The 20580-nt window shown below is 36.5% G+C and overlaps 1 protein-coding gene across 1 annotated transcript in view; it reads right to left on the bottom strand.

The window, feature by feature from the left end:
* Nucleotides 1–8291: 8291 nt before the first annotated feature.
* GPR174 (G protein-coupled receptor 174) overlaps nucleotides 8292–20580 on the bottom strand; it is a 29678-nt gene continuing 17389 nt past the window's right edge. The window contains exon 3 of the mRNA XM_023202835.1: nucleotides 8292–13190. Within this exon, the coding sequence (XP_023058603.1) occupies nucleotides 11633–12634 (1002 nt within the window). The 5' untranslated portion in view covers nucleotides 12635–13190 and the 3' untranslated portion in view covers nucleotides 8292–11632. The remainder of the gene's footprint in view (nucleotides 13191–20580) is intronic.

A 20580-nucleotide genomic window follows, 5' to 3' on the forward strand; every position in this document is an offset into this window, starting at 1 on the left:
CATCCTGTTGCCTAACACAAACCATGTTACATGGTACTTATTTAGTATTTAACTATTTCAGTAATTAACTAATAAGAAGAGTGGACATCAACAACTTTTTCTATCGTAGTTAATGTTGAAAATAGAACATAATGTAGTTTATCATAAATATGAAGTCTATTGCTTAGTTTTATATTTAAGTGCCACTTAACAATAGTGATACATTCTGAGAAACACATCCTTTGGAAATTTCATCTTTGTGAGAACATCACAGGGTGTACTTACACAAACCTAGATGGTATAACCTACTATACATCTAGTTTATATGGTATCGCCTATTGTTGCTAAGCTATAAATCTGTACAGCACGCGATTGACAATACTTAATATCGTGGGCAATTGTAACACAATAGTAAGTATTTGTGTATCTAAACATACTTAAATCATTGATCAAAATTTTGTTATATGGCACATGATTGCATTTTCACAGCCAGAAAGAGAAAAAAGTACAGCTCTGCAAATGATATACATTAGATATATTATATTACTAGGCATTCCTTTTCTAAATATTTGTATTTCTCTAGCAGTTTTAATGATCCTCTCTCTCTCTCTAGTCTCCCAAACACGCATTTCTGCACCCATCTTTTTCACACACCCATTTTAGAGGAATCAGCTTAGTCATTCCCAGAGGTCTCTCTAACTGAAAATCTAAAAACAGTCAGTGACACAGGTTGTGATGAGGTTAACCAGCAGACAAGGAAACTGAAAAGGGCTTAAGCCTCAATCTCATCCTATTCTGACTATATTTGCTTTCCCAAACCTCTCTTTAGGTGTGAACTCCTCATTATACTGCTAAGTAAAATTCAAATTATCTTTTCAGAGCTGTTACATACAAGCTACTGATTTGGGGTTAACTATCTCATTAGATGATTTGTTAGCAAATGATCACCATGTTTAACTCAGAGGCTGAACTGGGCAGTGGCATTGGTAATGGTGAGAATTTCCTTGTCCCCACCAGGTCAGGTTCAGGCCTTAAACCCTATAATACGGTTGGTAACAGGAGAAAAACTGAAGTATTGTGTACTCACTCAGAAATAACGGGTTAGAATTATAGTTGGTAAAGAACAACCTAGACTGTCATTTAATTTCTACCTTACATCCAGCATTGACTGGATTTTTTTGTAATGATTTTTACATGCTTTTGGCTAGGTCCCATTGGAACAATAACCAGGCTGGATGGATTGGTAAGGAAGTAATAAATTTCTCTCCTGGGCAATACCTTCGAGAAAACCAATTTTCTCTTTCTGTTTGGGTTTCTGTGTAATATTGGCAGGTAAATCATGATGATTTTCCTAAGCTGATTCCCCAGAACACAATTTTGGCTCAGGTACAGGCTTTAATGAAATCATGCTTAGACAGTTTTAAAATACAAACACATGTGACAGCTTAAGACCAAGACAAATGACTTATTTTCATTAAGGGGATAATACATTTTTAAGGTACACAAAAGTCAAGTGTGTTTCTCGTTTGAAAGACTAGTATTTTCATCCAGAGCTGTGCCTTTTGCAAGGAAAATCAAATTTTGTTTCTTAGCACTGAATTAACTGGTAGAATTTACTTAGACTACTAGTTACTGGTTAAACTACCAGTTTCATCATATTTGCTTCATCCATTGACTTCAGTAATCTACTGGCAATGGCAATGATCAAATAAATTAACTCTTTTAATTTTTGCTCCCTGTGTTAGAAAAACTGTTTACCTAAGAAAGAATATAGAAGTTTATTTATAACAACCTCTTTGCTGGCTTTAACCGACAGATAAATGGGGATGGTCTTGCTATTCTTAAGTCCTACTTAATTGAGAGTCAAATACATAGTAACACTGAGATTAGCCTGCTGTGACACCAATTCTCTGACACCAACTGTATGCCCTATAATTCAGTTGAATTCTGACACTACCTACCCAGATTTAATGCAGAGCCCACAGGAGCAAGTCCTTCACAAGACCACTACCACCTCAGATGCCAGCTGCAAGTTTCAGATATGCCCAAGCCAATTACGCTTCTCCTTGGTGGCTACAGATTTAGGGTTTTCTGTAACCTCCTTGGGTTAAATAATTCACTAAAATTACTCACAGAACTCTTGAAAGTGCCACACTGTGATTACTATTTTATTATAAGTGATAAAAACGAACAGCTATATAGGGCAAGGCCAGGAAGGATCCTTAGTGCAGGAGCTTCTGTCTCAGTGGAGACATGATGTGCCAACCTCCTGGTATATTAATATGTTCACCAACCAGGAAGCTCCTCTGAGCCTTGATGTCCAAAATTTTATCTGGGTTTTATTATGTAGGCATGATTGATTAAATGACGGGACATGTGATTGAACTCAATCTCCAGCCTGGACAAATTTGCTAATAACATGGTTGGACTTTCTGGCGACCAGCCCCCATCCGGAAGCTATCTAGCTGCCCTCTTTCCTTGAGTTACTTCTTTAGCATAACAAATACACAGTTATCACTCAGGAAATTCAAAGGGTTTTTTAAATTCTATGCAGAGAACTATGAGCAAAGACCAGACATATTCTTTATTATGCCACACAAACACAAGGAAGTACATGACACAAAAAAGTTGAACATATTTTCTCTTAGATATGATTTGAATGGCACCTGAAAATTTTGTAAGACCTTAGGTTAGCACCATGAATCTGAACTATTATTGTATGCTATGAACAATAAGCTATCAATTGATGTAGCATTTCATAAAAAGAGTGCTGGATAATAGATTTCTGCTTATTTAGATTTATTATCTACGTATGCATTCAACATACATTTTTTGCATGTTTACTATGTTGCAGGTAGTGGGCTAGGTGTTGCAGACACAAAATGAACAAATCTAATATTCAAGTGGGGCAGACATACAATAAACAAATTTTAAAAACAATTACAAATGAAGAGTCATGAGGGAAAAATTCAAGGTAATGTATTAGAAGTAAACTTTTGTCTCTAGGGATGGGGAACTCTTTAGCTAGGGTGTCAACTTTGAGAACTGAAGGACTTTTAAAACTGAAGGAAGAGACAAGACAGGTATTGGAAGAACATTCTAGGCAGAGGGAGCAGTTACTGTAAAAGACTTTTGAAGTGATTTTAATTCCTTTGAGCAATTAACTTTGGGGGCAATGCTATGCTATATATCTGAGTTGACTCATAGAAAGGGAGTGTTGCCTCCTCTCTGGGGACAGAGTGAAGAAATCATAGGTGGGACACCGACCAATGCAGTCATTCCATATGTCCTCGTCTTTGATTTCCCAGCTTGCTGATATTAAACCTTGTTCATACACTGCCAGGGCACCACTATCATCATATTTTCTAGAGGCTACTACTCTGTTTGCTGTAAGTATAGGTGATATTGGATGGTTTGGATAACCAAACGGGGAAGAAAAGTTGTGACTTTATTAGAGGAAAGTGGTGGTTTTAAAAAATGGAATGAACATACTAAGGTCTACTGGGGTTTGCAGTTTAGATGACATCTTTAAGGCAAATGACATTGCTGGTGCCTTTGACATACCTAGAATGATAGGGACACACTCTGTCCCCATATTTGTTCTTCATTTCTTCCATAATAAAGTAATATCTAATAGCATATGGCCACCTGAATAATGACTATAATTTCTAACCTCCCTTGCAGTTTGGCAGGGCTACATAGCTGATTTTTAGCTAGTAGTTTGCAAGCAGAAAGAATATTCACAATTTCCCGTCATCCACTTAAAGGGAAGAGTCATGCCTCCTTTTCCCCATTTCTCAGTCATACTAGCTACAATGTCCATGTGATAAGATATGATTAAAAGAAAACTTTACACAAATTAAATTTATCAGAGTTTGAGCAAAGAGCAATTTGTGAACTGGGCAGCACTCAGAAACAGAAGATGTTTAGGGAGCTTTGTTTTAGCAGTGTGAGTAGCAAGCTTTTATAGGTTGAATGTGGAAGCAAGGTAAAGAAATCACTTGCTTGGCTACAGATAGGAATTTGCTTTATTTGGGGTTGAAAGTCCCTAGTTATAGGGTTTTGGCAGTTTCTGATTGGTTAAGTTTAAGCTTCATTTTGCTGTTACATTGGGCTTCACTTTGCTTATGTAGGAGCCCAAGACACTAGAGCCATTTCTGCATAAGGATCTCCCATTTATTTATTTATTTTAGTTTTCAAAAATATTTGTAGGTGGCCAGTCGTGGTGGCTCATGCCTGTAATCCCAGCACTTTGGGAGGTCAAGGCGGGTGGATCATGAGGTCAAGAGATCGAGACCATCCTGACCAACATGGTGAAATCCCATATCTACTAAAAATACAAAAATTAGCTGGGTGTTGTGGCATGCCCCTGTAGTCCCAGCTGCTTGGGAGGCTGAGGCAGGAAAATCGCTTGAACCTGTGAGACAGAACTTGCAGTGAGCTGAGATCATGCCACTGCACTCCAGCCTGGTGACAGAGCAAAACTTCATCTCAAAAAATATACATATATATGTTTGTAGGTACACAGCAGGTGTATATTTTTATGTGGTACATGAGATGTTTTGATACAGGCATGGTATGTGAAATAAGCACATCATGGAGAATGGGGTTTCCATCCCCCCAGGCATTTATCCTTTGAGTTACAAACAATCCAATTACACTATATAAGTAATTTTAAAATGTACAATTAAGTTATTGTTGACTATAGTCACACTGTTTTGCAATCGGATAGTAGGTCTTATTCATTCTGTTTTTTTTTTTTGTACCCATTAACTATCCCCGCCCTCCCCAACACCACCCCCATCACACTTTCCTGCCTCTGGTAACCATTCTTCTACTCTCAATGTCTATGTGCTCAACTGTTTTGATTTTTAGATCCCACAAATACGTGAGAATATATGATGTCTGTCTTTATGTGCCTGGCTTATTTCGCTATAATGATCTCCATTTCCATCTATGTTGTTGCAAATGGCAGAACCACATTCTTTTTATGCTGAATTTTATTCCATTGTGTTTATGTACCACATTTTCATTATCATCCATCTATCGATGGACACTTAGGTTGTTTCCAAATCTTAGCTATTTGTAAACAGTGCCCTGCAACAAACATAGGAGTGCAGATATCTGTTTGATAAATTGATGGCCTTTCAGTTATGTACCCAGCAGTGGGATTGCTGGATTTTATGGTAGTTCAAGTTTTGCTTTTTTGAGGAACCTCCAAACTCTTCTCCATAGTGGTTGTACTAACACCACTATGTACATTCCCACCAACAATGTATGAGGGTTGCCTTTTCTCCACATCCTTGCTAACATTTGTTATTGCCACTCTTTAAGGAAAAAAAAAACAAAAAAAAAAAAAAAAAAAAAACCCCATTTTAACTGGGGTGAGATAATATCTCATCATAGTTTTGATTTACATTTCTCTGATGATCAGTAATGTTGAGGACATTTTCATATGACCTTTTGTCACTTGTATGTCTTCTTTTGAGAAATGTCTATTCAAAATTTTTGCCCATTTTTGAATCAGATTATTAGATTTTTTACTATAAGGTTGTTTGAGCTTCTTATATATTATGGTTATTAATCCGTTGTCAAATGGGTAGTTTGCAAATATTATCTCTCATTCTGTGTGTTGTCTCTTCACTTTGATGATTATATTCTTTGCTGTGCAGAAATATTTTAACTTGATGTGATCCCCCAATTAATTTTTTCAACAGTACCTTGCACCATTTAGATTAGAAGAATACCCAAGAAATGTTGGTGTTACAATCCAGAAGTCTATGTCCAAAACATCTTCCAAAGAATAGCCACCATGATGGCTGATACTTTTCCATGAGAGAGAAATATATTTGTATGTAGTTTAAGCTACATTTCTGTTAACCACAGTTGAACCCATAGCCTAACTAATCTATTCTTGTCAGAAGAAATTGAAAGGTAGAAAATGTGTAATGTTTGAGGGAAACTTTATAGAAGTCTACCCACCTATCTACGAGCAGTATTCACAGAGTACAAATAACTATCGCATAAGTTTCAGAAACATTGCTGAGTGTACATTTACATAGATGCATTCTAATACTACTCTATGAGTATTGTTTAGTAGACCATTTTTACTACAATGTGGAAATGCAGTCTGTTAACATTAGTATTTTTATATTCAGTGAAGCTGAGTCTACTGGACTCCTTCTCACGGGAGTCATAATTTGGACCAAGGAGACCCTGAACTGAATTCAACATTAGTCTTCATTACATTTCTGCAGTAGAAGAAACACCTACCTAAAAAAAAAAAAAAAAAAAGATTCAGGTTAATAAATGATATTTTCTGAGTTAAACTTGTTCAGATTAATCAAAGGGAAATTATTCTGCTTTTCGGAATTTAGTGTTTGATGTAATTACTGAATACATCTAAAATCAGTTTTTATTCCTTGGCACCTTTTGATCATACATTAAAAAGTTCATTTAAATGATACTGTGACTTACTACAGTATTCATAGATTAAATTATATAAAGGAAATGCACTTTAATATAATCTGGAGTAGGGGATTGGATGCAGACATAGAAGAAAGAAGACTGGGCCATGTGTTGATATTGCTTGAATTTCAATAATGGGTGTTCATTTTATTTATTGTTCTTCTTTTGAAGATGTTTGAAGTTTCTCATAGTAAAAAGTTTACCGAATTACTTTTTTCATAGTATTATCTCCTTATATACACTTTAGTAAAAAAGTTAAACTCGTTTAATGACAGAGGGCAATAATGCGATTTCAGAACATTTTTAAGCTGTTATTATGGGTTTTACTTTATGCAAAGATGGTGTGGGTAATTTATAGTATGACTACTTCCTCTACGCTTCCACGCCAGTGCCATAACTTGAACCATCATTTCTTCAAACTTTTTTTGTTTATTTTTGTACTTTTATTAGAGTAGCATTTTAAAAGATAATGAATGCTACAAGTCTTCTTACAAGTTGTAGATACTCAACATTGCTTAGAAAAGTCCAAAAAATCTCACTATTATGGGCCCGAATCAAACTTCAAGAACTCCTGCAATAAAAGTAAATGTTGGAGTCAGAAGGGCAGGCCTAATGACAGCCTTCCCTATGGAGCAGTTGTTCTATTATTCTTTGAAGAGATACAAGAAGGCAAGTGGAAGACATCGAATAGGGCTATGCCTGTAGCTGAATCAGAAGATATGCATTGCAGTAAGAAGTAGGATGAAGATAATTATTCAACAAGCAATAGAAACAATATAGTATTGTCATATTTATATTACTTGAATTATTTGGCAAAATCAAGTAGTGGTTAAGGCTGAAGAAGTTCTGAAGAAGAGGAAATGGTCTGTGAAGTTCAGTAAAATTACAATTCGCTCTCTCCATCCCCATACCACATCCTTTAATAACTAAGTAATAAGCAAGTCAAAATAGGCACATTTACTTGAGAGTTTATCTCATACTCCTTCCTCCCCTACCTCCACCACTCCATCAAAATATGGTGGCAAAGACAGTGAAATTGTTTCTGGACGGACTTCAGGAGGGCACAGAAGAAGTCTCTATAAAATGTGAGGGCATTTGAAGCATGGGGCATGTCTGATATCTATATCCCATTATTTTATTCAGGTTTATCAAAGCATCAAAAATTCTTCCTTGGGAAACCCTTCACCACTAACTAGGAAAATATTTTTGCAACAGCCAAAATGTGTAATTCCTAAAAATTTGATTATTACAGAAGATATTTGGGGTCCTGAAAGTGCTAGGGATATAGGTGAGATGATGAGGGAGTTGCTGAAGTAGAAGAAAGAGAGCCAGGCTGAGGAAAGGGTCAGAGACAATTTTCCTGACTTTACACATTTTTTTTTTTTTTTGTTTAGGTAGATTTGTTTTGAGAAGAGCATGGCGGGAGAGTAAAGGATGAGATTTTATATTCCCCTGACAATCCAGAGAAAAACTCAGACTGCCACATCTTAACAACCCTTAAGACTAAGAAGAAAATATTCTCTCTGTTCCATCATTACAAATGTAGAGCTTTAAGTAGTTCTCAAAAACTTGGTCCACAGTGAAGATGGGGAATAATGTTTAGCAGAATATGAATATAAAATGTCTATCTATGGACGGAGTGAGTGGCAAGAGTGGGATGAAGTTGGGGATGTGGCTTATCTTTCCTTTCGAGAATAGACTGCACCTCTAAAAGAGAGAAAAAGCGAGAATAGAGTCTTAGGGGACTTTTATCCATGCATGTGAGAACATTAACAAAGATCATCAAGTCTATCAGTATGTTGAAAGAAGTGACTAAGTACACATTGACTTCTGGACGCAGAAAATTTCTATGTAATTACAAAGACAATCTTTATTATTAAAATGAATATTATAAGTTATAGCCATAAATAAATTCCAAGTGCAACATTTTCACAGTATCTTGGGAATAAAATCAAAATGGGACATAAAATGTAAGTTGCGCAAGAGTTCCACAGATGCACCCTCTCAGCCCAAGGCAGCTTGTTCTGTTGATCCTGGGGCAGATGGCTTCTCTTTGTGGAATTACCAGTTAATAGAATTGGCTGCTTAACTGAGTGACAATGAAAACATATAAACCATTTGAATTCAATAACAATAATAATAATAATAATAATAATAATGACAATATTTTTACATAGAAATCACTACATATTCAAAGTTTTTCTTATTGGAATACTTATGCATTTTTGAATCAAAATTCAACAACTTTATATAGGAAATGTGGAATTATTTTTCTTGAAGTATACGTTACTATGGTTGAGGGTATTTTCTCTTTGCACCACAATTTCATGGAACCCAGAGAGTGATAAATGAAAAGTCTGGAGGAAAGATAAGCCATGGAATGGAGAAGTTCAGAGAAGAGGCTGCTGTCTGGATCGTAGCTGCAGCAGTACTCTTAAATTAGTAAGCTACTAGTTTAGACTTTCCCCTGAAAATCAGGCCCAGCATAGGAAAGGAGAGTGGCAAAATGAAAAGAAGATGAGCAGACATCTGAGAAACTGATAGTCATGTTCATGGATACATTTCTTAATTTCTTAAAAGTCAGCATTCTCATTATGGCAAGCAAAGTAGGTGTTTGCTTACTATATACAATATGAAAGGCAGTGCTGTAGGACCCACTTTCTTCAAAATATCTTTCCCTCCAGTCTGTCTGCTTCAGTAGGTATTAGCCCTCCATTGAATGTCACCACTTTGGTTTAATGCCTAGTCCTAAAGCCTGGAATTCAGATATTCCTGGGTAAATTAATATTAATCTAACATTAGCTATTAGCACCATGGTGTGAATAAATTGATCAGGTTGCTGCCTGGGAGAGCAAGGGAATCAAGCAGAAGACAAAACATATTGATGGGATAGGGAGTGAATAAAGTAAATCAGAGCACTGAATACAAACTTAGATGAGCAGACCTGGGGAAAAAGGGTGTCCTCAGCTCAGCAGCATAAGAACACTGAATACTTGTTCTTTTTTGGAATGATGTAAATGGGCTGCCTAACAAATGGGTCCTACCCTCAACCATTCTTCTAAGAAGGTCAATCATCTCCTGAAAATATTTCCCTTCCTCTTTAAAAAATATGTAGTCAAAGTGAAATCAATATGTTAGTCAAATCAAATCAATCATCTTCCAAAGTGACCTTAAGAAGTGTAATTCATGCTAATCTAGACAATAGTAAGCACAAATGGTATAGATAAGACTCTCACATTACAAGTACCCACAGTTATTTCACAATTCCACAAAATTGTTACTTGCAATTCTATTACAACACTAAATTATAGTTTAAAAAAAAGACACTTCAAAGAGACAAGACACAGTTATAGTTACGCTATTTAAAATACAATTTAACACTTACTTAAAACTTATTTAACACATCAAAACATTTACATTACAATGAATTGTTAGAAGACACATAGATACACTTGCTAGCAGCACAAATCAGTTTTCTAATAGGGTATTATCTTGATAACAACATATGTGTAAAATCAACACTTGTCCAAAGAAAACTTTAGAAAACCTTCCATCAGTCTAGATATTGGAATTCATTTTGATGTCACCAGTTTTCCCCTGATGTATTAGTATCATAACTGTATGCCTGAAACAACCCCTTTCCTCTAAATATGATAAAGCCTTTGATTGGGTTCTACATTCCTTCTGTGAGACATAGAAGGTATCTTCATTATATAGCACACAGATTTTAAGTAGAACTTTCTTAAAGTTAGAGATTTTTGCTAAAACATGTTTCAAAATATTCTCATACTTACAACCTAAGGTTTAATTACGACTAATATCCTGGGTCTGTTTCCCGCAAAACAGTACCAAACAGGTAGTAGGCAAGTCATCGGCCATTGGTTGCCCAAGGCTGACCAAATTAATCTTCTATACATTTTTCAAAAGGTAAAATAATTGCCTTCCCCAGCTGCTAAGAGCTAGACTTTGGAGGCTTTAGAATGGTATGCCTGGGGCAAAGCTAGACCAAAAAAAAATCAATGTGGATTCTAGGGTCCATGTGACTGACTGCAATATGTATGCAATGATGGGGCAGAGAGACTTACTCTGGCTTGGGTAAGTGACTTGGCAGTCTAAGCTAAGTGTCCTTATATTAGAGTAAGAAATAAAATGTGATGAGAATTTTAAAAGGATTAGCCAACTTTGCTTCATCTTTTCATTCTGGCCTAGGTTTAATGATTCATTAGTGCACTACTTCTTCCATAGGCTCAGAAAGTGCAGGAACCTGTCAACACTACCTCAATGTATCTCCAGAAGCATGATTAAAAATTTCCTCTACTAGGCAGGTCCATACATCTCCAGAAATGTTCTTTAGAAAAAGTGTAAGAGAGCCAGAACTATGATTGTCACCTTTCTGCTTTCTCCTGGGCTTGGAGGCCATTTGAGTCACCTTGTGTGGACTTTGACAAACTACCTGTCCTAGGTAGATGCAACATGGCATCTTTCTAGTCACAGAGGGTTATCATAGGTAAATATGTATATTGTTCTTAGTTTAAATATGCCAGAGACGTGAGTTCAGATTTTCATTCTGTGAACAGGTGTGACAAATAATGTTTCATGTTGACACAAAAATGAAGAAAAGAGCTATTCTAGTCTTCAAACTCTGAAATGTAATCACACTTGAGAGATAAAAATGATCTTATGTTTACAACATTTTCTTTACACAGGGTAATATATCATCCATCCCACAAAAATATAACCAAACATATGAAAATGGCATGTAAACTGTGATTACTAATATAAAAAGACACCTACATTTCCTCTGAATATAAAGACTCAGTATCTGCTGTAACAAAATGAAATGCTTATGGTGGCTCCAAGCTAATACTCTTTTTGTGCCTGAGGGTCACAGATAAAAGTACTGACTAGAGTTGAGAGCATATGTTTGTAGGATGTCACAGAAATTTGATATTTTAAGATTTACAGACTTGATGAAAAATTACTACACGGATATGTCAACATCAATAATGGTGGATCATAATGCTCCAAATAGGTCCTGCTTTGAAGAAGTGAATTCCCCACAGCAGTAAGATAGAGCAGAACTGAAAAGCTGTGTTTTTTTGCGAATTCTTCCCCGTGGCTTCGGTATTGCAGATATGTTCTGAGGTACTTGCATTTCAGGTCATATTCAGCTTGGTTTTTTGTTTTAGCACAATTCAGTTGTCACAGTGGAAGCTGTATGGTTACTCACAAAGGATTTTGCATGGAGTTGGATGCTGTCATGCAAATCTTGTCTTGAAAGTCGTCTTCGGAACTCATTAGTGGAAAAGTAGTATATGACTGGGTCAAGACACGAATTCAGACTAGCAAGACACAATGCCACAGAATGAAATATTAGAATTACCCTTCTGGCTAGGCAGCTTTTAATTTCATTGGACTTCACCAGGAAATCTAAAGGAAAACTGAAATGATAAGGTGCAAAGCAAATTAGGAATACCCCTGCACAGGTTAGAATCATCTTCAAGGCTTTCTGTTTCTCTCCAAGATCTTGGGCAATGGGATATTTATCTTGCAGTGATAAAACCGTCTTCCAGGTACAATACAGGACAATCAGAAGTGGAGTTACAAACCCAATCAACTCGCCAATGGTCATCATAACAACGGACTGGGCCAGGTTGACATTCCTGGTAGGAAGATCCACAAAGCATTTGGTCCTATTGCTAGGGGTATCATCGCTAGTTCTGAGGAGTGGGAAGAGTACACATGCAAGGCAGATGATCAGCCAGCCAGCAATGCTGATGTACAGGTCATATTTCTGTTTGCAGTCATGGAAGCGAAAGGGATACATGAGAAACCAAAATCGTCGCACACTGATGCAGACCAAGAAGTAGATGCTTGCATACATGTTGACATACTTCAGGTAGAAACAGAACATGCAGAGACCAGGCCCAAATGGCCAGTCATGATTCAAGTAGTAAAAGATCCTCAGTGGCAAGGAAAGAACTTGTAGTAAGTCAGCAATGGCTAAGTTTATCATAAATATCACAGCTCGTTTTGTTTCTTTCATATAACCATAGAATACCCACAGGGCTAATATATTCCCTATGAGACCTGGCACAAGAATGACAGTGTATGTCACTGCATAAATAAAGTAACGAAAATCTGTATTGTCTCCATCTGGCCCGGTACATGTGTAATTAGCAGGCATGATTCTCTCTAGAGAAACTATCTTTGCCTAATGGTGGTTCAAAACCTAAATCCACAATCAACTGCTGTTCCTTCCAAAAGATTGCTTGCCAGTGGGTTGGAGATACCAAGTATAAAATAATCTTCCTCTTTTTACCACATCTGCCTGAGTCTCTACATATTACTTGAGGATTTTTTCAAAGAACTATCTGCATTTTTTATTTAGATTTCTCTAGAGTAACTATATGGAAGTCTAGTGTACAAGCACAGATGACAAGCTGTTACAATTTCTCTCTTGTTTATTTCAAGGCCCTCTGGGACATCATGAGAGCTGATTCTCTCCCATTTGGAAAAGCAGTGTACCATATAGCAGTTCCTCAAATTCCTATATGACGATAGCCTTCTCTTTACAGGTGTCTGGCAGGCTGTTTTTCTTTTTTGGCTCACATAGAAGAAAGGATTGCTTTAGTGCACTATGAGTCCGCCACTCTTCAGGGATGATTAACTTGGAAAGATCAGCTTTCTGGGACTTTTTCAGCTATATGTCAAAAGCTAAAAAGTAGGAAACAAAGGCAGAGCTGCAAGCAAAATAAAATAAGTCAATTATTTCCTGGCCCAGCTTTGAAAAAAAAGAAAAGCCTATGTTCAGCAAAATATTCTAGTTTGAATGAAAAATTCTTATGTAAGGGAAGGGTATATGGTGCAGTTTCTACAAGGCACTTTATAATCACAGAAAAACATAGCTTGAAAGAACATGAGAAGTAATCTAGCCCCTTGTTTTATATAAATATATATAATTTATATAAATATAAATTAATTTATATTAGTAATATAAATCAAAATACATGAACGAATGACACTTGGGAGCTTGTTACAAATTCAAAATCTCAGGCGTCACCCTGGACCTGATGCATCAAGATCTGTGTTTTAACAATGAACTCAGATGATTCTTCCGTGTATTAACATTTGAGAAACTATGATTTGGATTACGGCTTTGCTAACCTTACTGATTGTCTGAATCATCTGGGGAAGGTTAAAAAATAAAATAAAAGCTTCTGGGTGTTTCCTCCAGAGATTCTGATTGAGTACTCGTGGGGTACAGTATGCCATTTGTATCTTTTCAAAGCTCTCCGTTTGGTTTTGATACAGCGAGCCCAGCATTTGTCCTTGAACCATCATTTGATCAAAATCATTCCTATATGTCTAAAAATAAGTGAATAACCAGCTTCTCTTTAAATAATCCCATTTACTGGAGTCATTTAGTCACCTCTTAATTACCTGAGACAGCAGATGTAGCCCCAGAACAGAGAATCAAATCCATAACAAGTTGACTCAGTTGGGTCTATGACCCTTGTTCTGAGGTAAATAAATTTTAGTTTAGGTGACTGGATAGTTGCCTCAAGGCTACTGAAATCTAGGAGGACTTAACTAACTTTAAAGATACGTGTGGGAAGAACAAAAATGAAATGGGAATTACGAAACATCCTGCTTTGAATGATCAAATCCATGTGGTTTGAAGTGTGCTTCATTGAGCGCCTGAACAAATTATTATTGTTATTTTACTTCAATTTCATGGTAAGTGAAACAGCACATTTTGTTTACATTTTAGGGTGTGAAGCCCTGTCCAGAAACCATCCCATCACAGGTAACAAGCAACCACTTGCTCAAAATTCAGCTTTATATTACAGTCTGGTTAGGTGCACACTTTATTAAGCCCAGAAAAGCAGACCTAGTGTGCTGTAAGTGACTGCAAATGATGTTAAACTGAATAGTTGTGTGCACGTATATCAGAGGAAATTGTACCATTATGACACATGAGTAATCACAAGTTCTGGACAGAAGAGAACAGAACAATTTCCTCCTAATTCTGATCAGCACACAGGCAAATCTCAGGGCTTCATTTTTATTTTTTTAAATCTTCAAAGTAACAAAATGCTTTGAAAAGTATTTGCCTGGTTAGTTCTCCTAGGAAATTCACTAGTTTTGCCCTACTGAGTATTCTATCACTTTTTTTAAAAAAAAATCAGTTTTAAAGAGAGGTGCTCCTGGATGTCACTTCGAACCAGGCTCCCAATTTATCTTAGCTTCAACATCTACAAGTTCCCCCAGGTCAATTTCATGAAGAGAGGAAACACATATGTGTAGAGAGACAATACAGTTATTGTGAACATTGCCTTTTTGCCAGGAAGTTATTTTACTTAGCTAAGTCTAAATTTCTCTGCTGAGATCTGAAAGCCATTTCCTCTTAATCAGACTGCATTCTGTGTCTCTGCTCTGAGAAGTACTCTTTTAATTACTTGGAGACAGCAAGAAGGTTGTCACTCAGCCTTACATCACCAGTCATATTGCCTTTTCTCATATATCTTAATTTGTGATCATTTCATATTCTGGAGAATAGGGAAACCAACTATTATTGAGGACCCCACAGGCTATTCAACCTGTATGAAAATTAACAAGACCTTTAGCTACTATTCCCTTCCCTGCCCCTACCATCCATTGGAAAACAAACAAACAAAAAGTTAGGCTGTGTATTCTTACACTGCTTTTACCTCTCAGGGTCTGTTTTTATTCTTCTGCTTTTACTTAGGCAGGGTTTCTCAACATTTGGCACCTAGGCTAACTGGAGTGCTTATTAAAGATGTGCATTCCCAATGGACGACTGAATCTTATTTGTCAGAGTAGAGCCAAAGGATCTACATTTTAACAAGCGTCACAGATAACCAAATTGGAGAGTCTTAAAATCCGAAAATCTTCATTGAGTGATAAAGGGCAATACCAAAACCAGTTCAGTTATTTTGTTAAGCTACATAACCAAACTGAATTTTTTAAGGGAATTCACTGTTTTCCTATCTTCATTGCCTGTGTTTTTGACTTTCTGTCTGCTTAAATTGCTCTATCCCATCTTTACCTGTTGAAATCCTGCCTGTCCTCCAAGGCCACTATCTTAAAATGCTGCCTTCTTCATAAGACTTTTGTGATATCTTGCCTAGTTGTGATCATACCTACTTGTGAACTCCCAAAGCACTTTGTGTCAGAAATATGTCCCTTTCTTATTCATTCCACAAAATTGTGAGCAGCTTGCCAGCAAAGACAGTGTTTTCATGACCATTATAATCTTCCACCTCCAAAGTGCACAGCTACTTTGCATGTAGAAGAAACTCAATTAGATTCAACTAAGTTTAGGTCTAAGTTTAGATCTAAACCAGAGCCTAATGTAATAAGAAAAACCCTTTAGGCAGGGCGCAGTGACTCACGCCTATAATCCCAGCACTTTGGGAGGCCACATCTGGCGGATCACAGGGTCAGGATAGAGACCATCCTGGCCAACGTGGTGAAACCCTATCTCTACTAAAAATAAAAAATTAACTGGGTGTGGTGGAACGTGCCTGTAATCCCAGCTACTTGTGACACTGAGGCAGGAGAATTGCTTGAACTCGGGAGGCAGAGATTTCAATGAGCGGAGATCGAGCCACTGCATTCTAGCCAGGAAAAAGAGCAAGACTCATCTCAAAAAAAAAAAAAAAAGAAAGAAAGAAAAAAAAAAAGATCCATTTAAGTCTATACATACTATGGCCTTTTGCAAACAATATTATACAGCCCCATTTTGTTGACTACTGTTTACCTTGTGATTCATAGTGGTTCACAAACCTTGTTTATCTATACATGGTTAAAAGACTAGTGAAAATATTAAATCACTTTTGATAGATACTATAAAACACTGAGCCGACAGTTTAGGATTACATGTAGCCAAATATCTGGCTGGCTATCAGTGTCTTCTGTTTTTAGCACTCCAGGTGTGTATACTCCAGCTCTTAAGAGACAAGTCACAATTTTACAAAGTGCCATTTTGCACATTAAATTTCAAATATTTCCACTTAGTAGAAGTGATGAGAAGATCACAAGTTAGTATGTTACAGTGGGAAAGCTGTATGTTTCCTGTTCTCGGTGCTGACAGGGCTGTGGGGATTTTCCTCCAGCTTTTCTGAATGTTCACCTTGTGTCTCAGAGAAAACATGAACATTTGGACAAGAAACAGGATTTTTAAAGGAAAGTTATGGGCTTCCAAGCTCACATAAAATAAACTAAGGTCCAAGATAATCAGATTCTTCTGGCCCCTTTCACTTTTTTGCAGTCCTCTAGCAGTTTTCTCCTTGAGAGTGTGCCCTATCCACTACTCCACACGATTAATAGCCTGTGAAAAGGGAGGAGTAAACCAGCCTTATGGGGTCTGGTAGAAAGACCAAGCATGGAATGGAAAATGAAACCAGTTATCAAGGCCTCACTCCAGGCTCTGGCCAGAATTGTTGGTATAGGTGACTACCCCATATGGTGTGATTTTAAGGGACTGAAAATCCTTATTTTAAGAAGAAGGAGGGTAAACATTCTTTCCTATTTGGTTTGGGCCCAATTTCCTTTTTGCTTGAGGATAAGCCTTTTGTCCTAGAGAGTTTAGGCTGCAAATGCCAGACTCACACCTTTAAAGATGGGGCCCAGGAACTTAAACCTGGCAAGCTTTCCCTGGAAATGTCAGTGCTTCACACAAACTAAGAATTTCTGGAGCATGTACAACATATCCCAGTAGATCCCAGAGCTTTTGCATCCTTGGCCTTTATGCTCAGTTACTATATCAGCTTTGTTTTTTTCTTTTTGTCTTAGTGCTTGGTTTTATTCCTCCACATTTACTTGTTCTTTACTTATATTTGGGAGTCATTTTCTTCACAATATATTATCCAAAATCTACAGCATTTAATTTTAAAGAACAGAAGAAAATACAGAAGTCTCTAAGCAGACATTAGTGTTTTCAGAAACTTTTAGAAATAATCCTAATTTAAATGATTTAAAATTTAAAAATTTAAATATTAAAATACAAGTGACAAAAATGAATTGTTGGCCTCTCAGTAATTACTCTATAAAGTGCACACGGAGCTTTCAGAAAATACACACAAAAATATGCCCATGAAACATTTTGTGTATCAATAGCTACACAATTAATTTAAAATACGGGTATCTCATTCTTACATTTTAAATGACAAGACACTAGATTTTGTCCTTAGATTAAGTTTTGAGGAAGGTATGGGTGAGAGGTGCAAAACATTGACAACTATTATTACAGATGATTGAAAATAAGCCTCCCTTAGTGGCACAGTTTTATCTTTTGCTAGACTTGTATTAATTTTCTGGATCTTGGTAGCATGTTTCCTCTGCTACTCCTACTAAACAGGATTCTGGTTTGTTATTTCTCAATTTTCTACCATTTTTCCTATACTTTTGATTGAAAAATCAAAAAATTGATTTTTCCTACCATCAATTAGGCAAGACTTTGGAAGAATTCACTTTATCCCTCAATTCAGAAAATAAGCCTCCATTGTCATTGAGCAGTAACGACGTGCAAGGAACCAGTATTGTGGGCCTATATTTCTCCTTCCAGTGTCATAACCCTCCTGATTAGTAGAAACAAACCAAACATTTTGGCAACTTGTGGCTCTCAGAACTATCCTTCTGATTAGTAACACTGGAGTGTCATTAAAAATAAAGATGTCTGGAGTCTTTAAGTAATCTTCCACCAGTGATGACAACTCTATGGCACAAGCCACCTGGCTTTGGTGGAAGCAGAAGGTGACACATAATTTCTAATGCATCTTCTACATTGTCTTTTTCTTTTATAAGCTACTACAGTTGAGAACAGAGTTATAATTGTAAAATGTTAGAGTAGTAGGAGGTACCCTGGAACTATCTCCAAAGGAAGGTATAGGGGTGTAGTGGGGGCGGGGAGAGATTCCTAGATTAACCTTAAAGACTTGTGATAAATCTATTGTACCCATGATCCAAGTACCCAGATAATGACATATTCATCTGGAGCTCACTCTACTACAAGTCTATAATAAGGATGCTCCAAGTATGAAATATCAAAATCAAATAATAATGTAGGTCCTCATCAGAACTGTTGTCACATTTTTCTCAGATAGTATCATATATATTGATTGGAAGGGAGTGGTGAAAACCATTCATATGGGACCATTTCATATGACTCCCTCTGTTCTTCCCACAATAATCTTTTAGGTACTAGATTCACAAAGGCCCACACGTTTTGCTCTCCTGTATGAGATGTATAAAGTGTCCTAAAGGATAGCAGACTTCATCCCAAGTCATGGCTGAGATCATGTGAGGCCCTAGAGCTTAATGCATGGACAAAATCTGAATGGAATGGTACATATTTGTGTCCACTGCACAATATTCTGTTACTAAATAAATTTTCAGTAATTTACATTATTTGCAATATTTGGTTCATTTTTGGAGACTCCTTATTTCATAGGATAAAAAGTAATATAATTTGATGTTGGGATCTAATGAAGGAGGACTGGCAGGTCAATGTTGTCTGCTTTTGTTTTTTGGCTTTAAAAACAGAAATATATTATCCCTTCTTTTCTTGTAGTCTACAGTTTTAATTACAAAGTATCTAGGAAACTGAGAAAAATCCCTTCTTCCCAATCTTTCCAGATGTTCTTTCAGAAAGACAATGGACCTCCATTCTGGATTAACTCAAAGGACACAGTGTTGTCTCCTACCTAAAAGTAATAGACTAGTAAATATCCTGCTGGCAAAAGTAAACTTTCTGTACCTTTTTAGCATAATATCAGTAACACTCAGCAGTATTTCAGAAGGCAAAAACAAATTCACGTTTTCTCTTTTTATAAAATTTTGACATGAGCAATTGCCCTACTTCCTTTTTAATACGTTAAATAGCAAGACTTTCTTATTTTAGACTGACATATTTCTGCAATTGCCTTTATCAGATACAGGTTGAACTATCTTATTAAGCTGTGTAAAATCTTTCAAGTATCCACACTACAATGGCCTAAAAAATCTAACATTCTAAGCCTTGTTCTGCCTTATAGCCTGATTTATTATTACACCTTTTCAAATGCCCTAGGCTTCCACCATGCCACACTGTTCTAGCATACAGCATGTACCTCGATGTCTCTGTCTGACTGTCTGACTTTAATTTGAACATCCTTATTTTCCAGCTTCCCAGCAACACTTTATCACTTTGATGGGTGGGAAAATTTTCATTCTCTAATAGGAGATATTTTGATTATCTAATTTCTTCCCATAAATCTTCCTTGAATCATTTACATTGGAATTGGCCCTTCTTCCTTTAGATTCCCATAGCATGTTGCATGTACCTGTGCCATAGCCTGATATGGTTCAACTTCTGTAATGGTATAGATAGTTGTCTACACAACCACTAGATTGTAACCTCTTTGAGAGTAGGAACACTGTCCCATTAATTTATGCATTCCTTGCAACAATTAGAATAGATCTTTACTAAATGCCCATTAGTAGATCTTTAAGAAACACCTGTTAAACAGATACCACATCTGCACGTTTACAGTACCATTATTTTAAATTGTCCAGTTCTGTATCATCTTTGCAGCAGAGCATTTAAAGGCCATTCAAGTTATAAAATCTAAAGGCATATTTAGTAATTGTTAGCTATTGTTTTATTTAATGATATTGGCCACTGAAAAACATTTACATTTGAAAATCCCAAAGTCACTTTTTTAAAAACTTTTTTTTTTTTTAACTGATAATTGCATTCAGATTTTTTTTCTTTACGTGCTTGTCTCTCCTCTCCTCTCAAGCTTATCTGCCAGGAAATTTGCTCTTCCTTACTGGTCACCTGCCAATGGATAAAAAAAAACTGCTTTGAACACTGCCCATTGAACTGACTAGGATTTCCTGCACGGTTTCCCCCAAATAATCACAATGTGTTCACTTAAGTGTTTGTGAAGCAAACTGAAATTACTTTAGTAACAAGCAAAATAAACCACCTCCTTTGCAGCAACAATGACCCCTCTAGCTTCACGTCCATTTAACCTTTAAAAAAAATCTTCCAGCTAGAAAATTACCATCTTTATCTGCAATCCATTAGCTAAGGCAGAGTACACAACTCAAAACACAGTCATT

The sequence above is a fragment of the Piliocolobus tephrosceles genome, chromosome 12 (assembly GCF_002776525.5).
Source record: "Piliocolobus tephrosceles isolate RC106 chromosome 12, ASM277652v3, whole genome shotgun sequence".
Classification (NCBI taxonomy): Eukaryota; Metazoa; Chordata; class Mammalia; order Primates; family Cercopithecidae; genus Piliocolobus; species Piliocolobus tephrosceles.